This window comes from Chenopodium album, chromosome 19, assembly GCF_948465745.1.
Source record: "Chenopodium album chromosome 19, dcCheAlbu1.1, whole genome shotgun sequence".
NCBI classification, from domain to species: domain Eukaryota; kingdom Viridiplantae; phylum Streptophyta; class Magnoliopsida; order Caryophyllales; family Amaranthaceae; genus Chenopodium; species Chenopodium album.
In genome coordinates, this window is record NC_137852.1 from 21,461,408 (window position 1) to 21,472,885 (window position 11,478).

General features: G+C 40.9%; 1 protein-coding gene across 1 annotated transcript; it reads right to left on the reverse strand.

Moving 5' to 3' along the window:
* LOC145594181 (uncharacterized) lies at positions 1 to 1,133 on the reverse strand. Its single transcript, XM_081650515.1, has 2 exons — positions 561 to 1,133; positions 1 to 468 (listed from the first exon to the last, which is right to left on the reverse strand). Exons 1-2 carry the CDS (start codon positions 1,131 to 1,133, stop codon positions 1 to 3), a joined length of 1,041 nt encoding a protein of 346 aa, XP_081506641.1.
* Between the last annotated feature and the right edge of the window lie 10,345 nt (positions 1,134 to 11,478).

The window sequence follows — 11,478 nt, forward strand, 5'->3', positions numbered from 1 at the left end:
CTAGCACATCATCACAGGCGGCTTCAGAAAACGGCCCCGAGGTGAAAAGGTTGGAGTAGTATCCTTGAACAATGCCTTCAATTTCCTCATCTTCGGTGCACCATTCCCCGTTTTCGTTTTGGAGTCCCACAATTTCATTCTTTTTTCTTCGTTGGGAAGCCTTGTGATGAAATACATCGTGTTTCTGTCACCATCTTTTATCTCGGCCGACCTTGATCTCAAGTACCAGTAAGCTTCCTGCTGTTCATACACTGCATCTAGCTGTTTTTCAATTTCTGCTCCTAGTCGGATATTAGCCTCAGACATAGCTCCCTCTTGCACGGCTTTGAGTTGTTGCTCCAAGTCATCAATTTGCTTGTTAAAATTTACAAACTGTTTCCCACTCCAACATCGCAAAGAACCCAGCAACCTCCCCAACCGATCCAACATAAGACACCCCTTAGTGTCTTTCCAAGTCTGTCGAACTACCTGCTCACACTCAGTGTCAAGGAGCCATGCTGTCTCAAATTGAAGGATTTCTTCCCTCTTTTGCGTTTTCTCTTCGGCCGCTTCTGTCTAACCATGATGGGGGTGTGGTCGGACTTGAACCTAATAAGATGCTCTACATAAGAATCCGGGAACAAAGAAAACCATTCATCATTTTCGCAAAATCTGTCCAATCTCTCCCGAACAATAGTGCTAGAAGTTCGACCTCTTTCCCATGTGTACCATTGGCCTTCGTAACCTAAGTCACGCAAGTTACACTCATCAAGAATGGCACGAAAATCATCCATAGAGCGGCGCTCATTTTCAGTACCTCCCTGCTTCTCATCCATGCTAAGGATTTCATTGAAGTCACCCCCAAATAAAATCGGACCATCGATCGAATCACAAAGAGATTTGATAAGGAGCCAGGTTTTGTGTTTTTCGGCAGCAGCCGGCCAGCCATAAATACCAACAAAATACCAAGTGAAATCTGCTTTTATTACTTTGCCACAAATGTGGTGATCAGAAAAAGAAATAAGATCAAAACTAACATTATTGCTATTCCAGTACAAACATAAGCCGCCGGAGAGGCCCACACTACTCACACCAAAAGCACAATCAAAGCCTAATCTATACTTAACATGTTCAGAAGCAGTCTTATTAATCATGGTTTCGGAAAGGAAAACAAGATTAGGGGCAAGAGAAGCACACCAATTTCGAAGTGCGCCTATAGCTCGAGGGTTACCAAGCCCCCGAACGTTCCAGCAAAGAGTATTCATGGCTGTTCGAGGTTCTGTCCTTTCTCCTCCATCCACTTCCTTTCACCTTCTGAACTTCAACCCTTTGCATAGCCTCAGACTAGAGAACGGGGATGTCTTCGATGATTCCATTGCTGGAGGGAAGGATATCACCGTGGGTATGCTCGAAAAATAAAGCAGTAACTTGGCTTGGGTCCTTGTGCATCACTGATGTGGGCTTATCTGTCACGTTATCCTTAGTAGGAGCAACAAAATCAGTTTCGACCCCACTCATTGGAGTTAGAGAAGTCAACTCCTTTCTTGAAATGTCAACAGCTGCCATATTATTTGAGTGGGTCAGAGTGCCAGCAACAATATCTGCAACTCCCTTTGGTCGTAGCACCAAGGATTATCCCTCCCCTGCTTGTTCAATTACCAATCGGGCCTTTCGAACAGAGGAAGCAGAGGATTTTTCATTTGATTTGGCAGAATGATTTGGTGAGTCGAACAGTAGCTTTCTTGCTGCCCCTGGAGGTCCAAGTTTGATTACACCTGGATCATTAAAGCCTTTCGGCTTTGCCACTGAGTTGACGCATAAGCTTTCCTTCCACTTTCTCTCTTTCTCTCTTTCGTTTGCACTGAGTTTTGCACGCTTTTTTGGAGTTGCACGCAGCCATGGACCATATTGAAAAACAAGATCTTCCTCCTCTACCGTAGCTGTTTCTTTGAAGTGGCAGTCACGATTAGTGTGGTCGAGCATGCCGCAAAAGAAACAAAAATCCGCAAGTCTTTCGTATTTGATGTCTATCCACTTTGATGTTGTCTCGCTTGTAGCAAGCTTGAAGCCTCTTCTCAAAGGTTTCCTGACATCGACATTGATCTTCATTTGAACAAACTCACTCCACCCTAGAGGATCTTCATCATCTAGTTCAACAAAACCCCTAAGCGATTCACCAACATCATACATAGTGGATGCATTGCGCCTATTGAAAGGCACATCAAGTAATCTTATCCACATAGGGACATGAGAAAAGGTAACCTCTGAGGGTTGTTCATCCCCTTGGAGTTCTTTCATTAAAAGGACTTTATCATCAAAGAACCAAGGGAAGCCTTCGATAACCCGATCTTTGTCACTTTCACAGAAAAATTGGAACACAAATAAATTTGTTTCCACAACCCTAATTGCAACTCCATCCTTCAATTTCTAAACCGACTGCAAGGTTCTTTTCATTGCTTCAGAATTGTAGGGTTTGATAGTGCAAAGCTTCCCTACCAGTGTCAGTTTCAATTGGATATTAGAATCCGTAATATCAGTCTCGAGAGAGTCTCCTCCAACCACCGCAACTTCATCTTCTGTAAGCTTCAATTTTTCCCATTCCTTCATCAATTCATTGGCCATGGTTAACAGAATCACACAGGAAAATCAAGATGACACACTAGAATAGGTAAAACTCGATCGTACTACAAACCCTAGAGGGGACTACTCACCCTAAGCAAGGGACTACTTTTGTTCGGTTTTATTTATTCAATCCCGTTTTTAATGTCGAATTTGGCCCAGAACCCAGATGTTCGCCCAAGAATAGTGAATTTTGGGTGGAAAACGTCTTCTGCAAAGGATTTTACCCCGTTGGGGCTGTGATTTTAGACAAATTCTGACCAGAATGCCTTTTTAGAGGGGTTTTTCGTTTTTGACGAAAATTTTTAAGTCTTTTCTAACCTTGAAATTAATGGCATAAATTGTTGATTATATGATTGATTATTTGCATTATTTTCTGCTCTTTTATGTCCCCTTAAAGCACACTTACTTGGTAATATTTGATGCTTAAAGGTTGATTTATTTTCACATAATTGCAAACTAATTGCTTTTTAGTGTGAAAATTTTATTTTTTTGAGGCTTCCTAAGTGTTAAAGATTCAATCTTTATTTGTGATAAGTGATTGAAACTTTGAAAACCACTAAATTCCATGTTATTTTGAGTTGAACTTTGTTGTTTTAATCATTTTGAGTTGATTAGAAACATAAAGTTTCGATTTTTGTGATAGAAATTTGGTTATCTTCATGTTGGAAGATATAATTTTCAAGGATTCACAAATTTTAGATGTTGGAATTTTTCATTTGAACATTAAAATTCATATTTTTCCAACTTCCCTTTACTTTGTCAAATTCTCAAGCTTAATTTGAATTGATTAAATTGAAAGTGAGAAATAGCCTCAATTTTATTTTGCACCAAGCTAAACCAATTTAATTAAAGATGGTTCTTGGAATTATTTTGGTTATTGCACTTTGAAAATTTTATTAAGTTAGACTTGTTTAAAATTTTATTTTGCTCACTAAATTAGTTCTAAAATTATATTAGAATTAATTATTTTTGTCTCGCGAAAAAGGGATCAAATCCCAAGGTTGTGGCACGCAAAACGAGGCAATGCACCACCATGGCGAGCCGGGCTGCACAACAGCCCGCATGTGGCTGCCAAGGTGGTTGCGCCGCCTCGATTGTGGGTCACACGCGCGGCAGCAGCCACGCACAGCAGCTGCTCACACGCGGCAGCAGCAGCCATGCGCGGCTGTGCTGTGGCAGCGGTTCGCGACCGTGTGCCGTGGGTCGTGTGTTTGTGGTCTTGGCGTGTGCGTATGCTTGGTGCGGTGAGGTGGCTAGCCGTAGTAGGCTTGATGTTAATTATTTTGCCGTTTATTTATTTTAATTAATTTTGTTTATTTTAATTAAAATTTTGGGAGGCTAGGCCTCGGTTTTTGAGCGGCATTGGCAAAATTTCATTTTGACAAGTTTGGGTGCTACCGACTTAATTAATTAGATTAATTAAGGAAATGCGGAATTTAGTGGGAGCTTCAATTATTAATGACGTAAATTATATAATCGGTTAAACAACTTTGACTAGTTTTAATTAGGCGTGTTAATCGGATTAACCACCTAGATTAGTTTCTAGTGCCCGCGTTGTTTAAATGCATTTTAATTGTTGTTAATTTTGTAAATTGCATGGGCCATTCACAAATAGTGAATGGATGAATGGAATATATATATTCTCTCTCTCTCACAGGTTTTTTTGAAATGGCAACTAGTAGGACCCGACTAGGATAGAAAATACGGACTACATGCCGTTATGTATTTTTGTAAATCTAAATACGGTCTAGGCACCGTTAAGTATTTTTGTACTTTAATATTTAGATTATTCCTAGTTGTAGACACTAGTTTTTGCATAGTTTGGTTAAGTCTTGAAGACGGCGTATCTTGGAAGACAAAGCCTTGAAATGCAAATGAAGACCTTTTGAAGATATGATGATTTCAAGGGGTCATGCTAGTTGCCAATATGCATCTATAATTTCGCTTTATATTTTATGCTCATATATATATGTGTGAATTATTCATTAGATGCATGTTTAGGTTTTCTTGACGTTGCGATGATTAGTTAAGTTCACTTAAATCAACCAACATAGAAATCCTAGGTCCCTAATAATATTGAGTAAAACTTGCCTTTCCAAAACAACACTTACTAACCGGACGATGGTGATGGTAGGCTACGCCAAAGAGAGGTGCCATCACTCCTCTAAGGGGCATAAGGCACACCGGGTGTGCACGTTGGTTTTGGTTTAACTCATCGGTACGAGTGAGGAGTCCTCACATGCCGTGGCAAAAGAGATACATCGTCAAAGATGCATTAGATGCGACGATTGTCTAACCAAGAGTGGCTTAGAGCCATTAGCAAGGCAATGCTTACCTTGAAGATTGATTGTTTAAGACAAGCCAAAGCATGCTTAACCACTCTTTGTTTCTTCGGATCTTGGAATCGCCTTATTTTCACAAAATAAGGACAATATTTACGTGTAAATAAGACGTTAAATAAGTATTGAAAATTTGCATGAATAAAATTCCATCTTATTTAAGTATTTTTTGAATGGTTTTTCATTAAAATTCTTTCATTTGTAGAATCATGTCTTCAACTATTGACAACGACCTTATGTACCCGGAACTTCCCGAGAAGTTACCATTTTTGCTCAATTTGGTGAACTTCAAGGAATGGGAAGATGAACTCCGAAAGACTCTCAGGATTTGCTACCTAGAGCATATCTTGGATACTCCGATCCCGAGTTTCTACTTGAAAGGGATCATGAGTGATGAAGCTCATGAAGAATGGAGTATAGATTGCAAGAGAGATTCCAAACTCATGGCAAACTCCATCCCGGATCAATGGAGAAGGGTTTTCTCCGGCTATTTTCCGGACATGATGCTCAAAGCTCTTGAGGATGTAGTCAATATGAGGGTCACCAAGAGTGCTAGGGGCAATTATGATGGTCATGTGGAGGATGTGACAAGGTCACTCTCCAAAATGAGGATCAAGCCACCACAAGAAGGTTGTCTCTCGAAAGAAAGACAAGAGGTATGGGGAAAAGTCTACAATGCGAGACTTAGGCCCGGAATGCCACTTCAAGCTCATGTAATTAACATGACAAGGTTATTCAACCATCTGGAGCTAATTGGCAAACCAGTGAAAGACGAGCAAGCGACTCACATGCTTCTTAGCTCTCTTCACTCGGGTTATGTGGGACTTAAGATGCGTCTCACCGCCAATAGGGATACACTATCCTTAAGGGAAGTCATCCAAGAGCTTCAAAAGACCTATTCTTGTAAGAAGGCTAACTTTGCCCTTAGACCAAGGAAGAAGGAGTTCAAAGACAAGAGGAAGATGCGCTTCTTCTATTGTGGTAACCCCGGACACTACAAAAGAGAATGCGACATGTATCTGGATGATGAGGCGAAAGGAAATGTAACCTCCACCTCAGGTATCATCTTATACACTTGAATATAAGCAATTTTAAAAGGTATTAGATACCGGAAAATTGACTCACAACACATTCCTTCTTCAGGAACAAAGTGAGCGGTGCTTTTTCAAGAGGAATCGAGTTCACAAGTAGGATGGAAGTGATCTATCCAAGAGAAACATGTAAATCTCATGTTTTGTCTAAAGAAGTAGAACTTAGTTAGTTTTATCTACCATACTTTTGATGTATTTCCGACGTTGGACGTCATTTTCATCAAATTGAGACCTTTTGTTTTGACGTCTTGAACATATTTATGGAATGACACTTTCATGTGTTTTTAGACAAATGTTTAATACCAATACAAAGAAAGCTAAGACTATACAGTCTAGTCAAACTTACTTGTGGCATTGTCACCTTGGCCACATTAACATCAAACGCATCAAGAAACTTCTACAAGAAGGTATTCTTGACTCATTTGATTTAGAATCCTTTGAGAATTGCGAAGGATGTTTATTAGGCAAGATGATAAAGCAACTGACTCCAAGTTAGGAGAAAGGGCCGGTGACTTGTTGGGACTTATACACATCGATGTATGTGGACCAATGAGTACTCCCGCAAGAAGTGGCTATCGGTATTTCATAACCTTCACGGACGACTTTAGTAGATATGGTTATGTCTATCTAATGTCGCACAAATCTGAATCGTTTGATAAATTCAAAGAATTTCAGAAAGAAGTTGAAAACCAACTCGGCAAGAAAATCAAAGCACTTCGATCGGATCGAGGTGGCGAATATTTGAGCCAAGAGTTTGATGACCATCTGAAAGAACATGGAATACTTTCAGAGTTGACACCTCCGGGAACTCCTCAGTGGAATGGAGTATCTGAAAGGAGGAATCGAACCCTGTTAGACATGGTCCGATCGACTATGGGTCTTAGTGAACTTCCAATCTCTTTCTGGGGACATGCACTTTTAACTGCGGCACTCACATTGAATCGTGCTCCGTCAAAACCAACTCGGCAAGAAAATCAAAGCACTTCGATCGGATCGAGGTGGCGAATATTTGAGCCAAGAGTTTGATGACCATCTGAAAGAACATGGAATACTTTCAGAGTTGACACCTCCGGGAACTCCTCAGTGGAATGGAGTATCTGAAAGGAGGAATCGAACCCTGTTAGACATGGTCCGATCGACTATGGGTCTTAGTGAACTTCCAATCTCTTTCTGGGGACATGCACTTTTAACTGCGGCACTCACATTGAATCGTGCTCCGTCAAAAGCAGTGGAAAAGACTCCATATGAATTATGGACTAATAAACCGCAAAGGTTGTCTTTTCTCAAGATTTGGGGATGCGAAGCATATGTCAAGAAACTCACTTCTGACAAACTTCATCCAAAATTTGATAAGGTTTACTTTGTGGGTTATCCAAAAGAAACCAAAGGGTATTACTTCTACAACAAATCCGAGGACAAAGTGTTTGTTGCTCGTGATGGTGTCTTTTTGGAGAAGGAGCTTCTTTCCAAAATGACAAGTGGGAGGAAAATCGAACTCGACGAAGTTCGAGAGGACGAGTAACAAGGATAAGTTGACAATCAAAGTGCTTACCAAGCAGCTGTTAACGTTGGTCAAACTCAAAATATGCAAAGTCAAACTGACAATGCAAATGCTCAGTCCATTACCCTACGTAGGTCGACTCGGCCAAGATCTCAACCTGACAGATATCTCGGTGTTGTATTAACCGAAGATCAGGACATCCTAGTAGTGGATGGAGATGAGCCGCCAACCTACAAGCAAGCTATGACGAGCCCTGACTCTGCAAAATGGCAAGAGGCCATGAAATCCGAAATGGACTCCATGTTTGAAAATCAAGTATGGGACTTGGTTGATTTACCAGCAGGTTACACACTTATCGGATGTAAATGACTTTTCAAGATGAAAACCGACAAAGATGGAAATGTATTTATTTACAAAGCAAGGCTGGTAGCAAAAGGTTACAGGCAAATTCACGGCGTTGATTATGATGAAACCTTTTCTCCAGTTGTTATGCTAAAGTCCGTTCGAATTCTTCTAGCGATTGCTGCATATTACAATTATGAAATATGGCAGATGGACGTCAAAACCGCCTTCCTCAATGGGATTTTGGAAAAAACTGTGTATATGACACAGCCTGAAGGTTTTGTCGACCAGAATAATCCTAAGAAGGTATGCAAGCTTAAGAAGTCCATTTATGGATTAAAGCAAGCAAGCAGAAGTTGGAATCTGCGATTTGATGAAGCCATCAGTAAGTTTGGTTTTATCAAGAATCCAGATGAGTCTTGTGTCTACAAGAAGGTCATTGGGAGTGACATCGCCTTCCTAGTCTTATATGTCGATGACATTTTGCTCACTGGAAATAGCATTCCATTGCTGGAGTCTGTAAAGACTTGGCTCGGGAAATGTTTTTCAATGAAAGACTTGGGAGAAGCTCAGTACATATTAGGCATCAAGATCTATAGGAATAGATCAAAAAGGATGATTGGAATGAGTCAGAGTACTTATATTGATAAGGTACTGGCTCGATTCCAAATGGAAGGAGCCAAGAGAGGGCACCTACCCATGTCACATGGCATAACCTTAAGCAAGAAGCAGTGTCCAAAGACACCTGATGAGCGAGAAAGGATGAGTCGAATTCCGTATGCTTTGCTTATCGGATCGATCATGTATGCCATGATATGTACTAGGCCGGATGTATCGTATGCCTTGAGTGCTATGAGCCGATACCAATCAGACCCAGGAGAGGCGCATTGGACTGCGGCCAAGAATATTCTAAAGTACCTGAAAAGGAACAAGGATAATTCCTGGTCTATGGTAATAAAGATGAATTGGTTGTTGAGGGATATACCGACGCAAGCTTCCTGACAGATAGAGACGACTTCAAGTCACAATCAGGATACATATTCTCTCTCAATGGAGGAGCGTTTAGTTGGAAGAGTGCAAAGCAAAGCACAACCGCTGATTCTACAACTGAAGCCGAGTACTTGGCAGCATCTGAGGCAGCCAAGGAGGCAGTTTGGATTCGCAAGTTCATTGACGAACTTGGTGTTGTACCCTCGATCAAGGGTCCAGTAGACCTCTATTGTGACAACAATGGAGCTATTGCTCAGGCTAGAGAGCCACGAGAACATCAGAAGGTCAAAAATGTCCAGAGGCGATTTCATATGATTCGGGAATGGAAGTCAGAAGGTGAAATCAGAATTTGTAAAGATGGAACGGATGACAATGTAGCCGATGCACTAACTAAACCTCTGTCTCAAGTGAAGCACAACAAACACATTGAGGCAATGGGAATCAAGCATGTTGCGAACAGGCTTTGAATTCCATTTATAGTGTTTTAATCAAATTTTGAACAATGTTGATGTAAAGCACCATGATGAACCATTCAGTTTTTGGAGTAATAAAAAATTTTCATGCAATTTAAATCACTCCGTCTCTATTTAATTGTGGTTTAGAATTAAATAATGAGTCCATTCGATTTTAATAAATATTCAAAATAGGGTATCAAGTCAATGGCTTGGATAAAGAAACACCTATTAAGTGAACGTTGAATATCTTAATCGAAAATTATCCCTAATCATGGTCGTTTATATGTGGACGATTAATGACCATTAGAGATTAGTGTGTAGTATGATTTATAGCACTGTTTCTTGTGCTATGAGGATATAAATCATTTGCACAGGTATTGATTTAGAACCATACTGGATCAACCTATGAGAATACTTTAAGAGATATAAAAATCGTCATAAGTATTTTTCTCATTACTACTATCGGAACTCTTTTCCTTTGACCATGAGTAGTGGGAGATCTCTTGTTTGAGTACTGGCCCGCTTTGGTATCCGCCAAACGTCTACCGTAATTGGGGATTATAAAGACAGATATCGGGCGGGTGAGTCCTCTTAGTAAGAGAAGCTACATTACAAGACTGGAAATGTCCCCCTACTAACAATAGGGAACATGTCTTGTTGTTTACAAGGCCTCTCGAAGAGCGAGACTGTGAAAAATGCATGGCCGTGCTCAGATGGATTTTAGAAAATCATCTGCTTATTGACAGTCAAACTCGGATTTCGAGAAACACTTCTGGACGTAACAGAGATGACTAGTAATCTTACTCTTTAGTTCATGAAGAGACATAGGATAAAGGGTATACACTAAATGCACACTTGTCCGGTAGGACAAGTGGGAGATTGATAGGAATGGTGTCCTTCGAACAAATGTATTATTCTGATAGCAAGTTCAGAATTATTAGAAAGCTAATATATTCAGTAAGATCAAGTGATCGGAATGCCTGGGTGGAGGCCGCTTCCGATTAGTAATATTAATATAATTAATATTACAACTTAATCTTGACTGAACCCTTTGGGTCACACCCAAGCAAATATATGCGAACCAACTCGACGAATTAATTCAGAAGAAATTAATTCGTCGACTGAGTGTTAAATATTTAGACGTCGGTAATTCGAGCTTAGAGCATCGAAACCGATCGTCGGAAGTCGAGTTTAAATGATAAAAGACGAGACGCGCAAAATAATATTAAATCGACCATATTCCCGAAAATACCCCTAGCATCGGAGTGCCCCGAGCATCCGAATGCTAGGGGCAAGACGATCTAGCACACCGTGCTAGCAGCCACGGCCAGCCGCGGCTAGGCACATCAGCAGCCGCAGCCGCACCAAGCCACAGCAGCAGCTGGTGCGGGCTGGGCTCGGGCTGGTGCGGGCCGGGCTCGGGCTTGGCTCGTGGCTTGGCTCGGGCCATAGGGCCGTGAATAAGGGGAAGCTTGGAATATGGGAGTAAGTGGGAGAGGACATGTGGCACAAGGAGAGTATTGAGTGGGGAGCAAGTATGGTCCCCTACTCTCCATATGGTCCTCACCAACCCATCTCACATGGTAATGCCACTTGTAGATTTATTATTAGTTTGCAATTTTAATCTAATTTAGCTTTAAATTAATTTGTGGAATTTCATGATCCCACATTGATGGGATAGAAATTCCCACTCATACTTTCCTCTATAAATACCAACCCTGGGATTTGGAGTAAAGTGCTTGAGTGGGAGTTAAAAATAGCATTCCATAATTTTTGGGAAAACTCTTAAACTCACATAACACTCGGGTTTAGGTCGGACCTTGCTAACCCCAAGGTAGTAGACCTTAAAGTTGTGTTCGCCCATTTGTGGGTGGATACCGTCGAAGGCGTGGCGCTTGACGTGCTAGTAGCTTTCAATTAAGAGCCCTAGGTTTTGGGCGAAGCTCGCTTCGAGGGTAAGATTTGTTATCTTTTCTTTGTGAATATTTATTTATGCTTTGTGATTTTAATTATTGCGAGTGGTTCCTCGGGTGGGGGTTGTTTCCGCGGTGAGTGGGACTCATCAAACCCCAACACATGCATCTTTGTGGTATGAGAATTTTAAGAATCGTAGGAGGATTGAGGGAAAAAAAAAATCACATCTTGTGATAAATTGAAGA

What these genes read in the sequence shown, in the direction of transcription:
- LOC145594181 (XM_081650515.1), bottom strand. Translation starts at nt 1,133, where the DNA reads ATGATTAATAAGACTGCTTCTGAACATGTTAAGTATAGATTAGGCTTT. An exon ending in CCGACCACACCCCCATCATG is followed by an intron (nt 469 to 560) that starts GTTAGACAGAAG and finishes GAGTGTGAGCAG; the next exon opens with GTAGTTCGACAGACTTGGAA.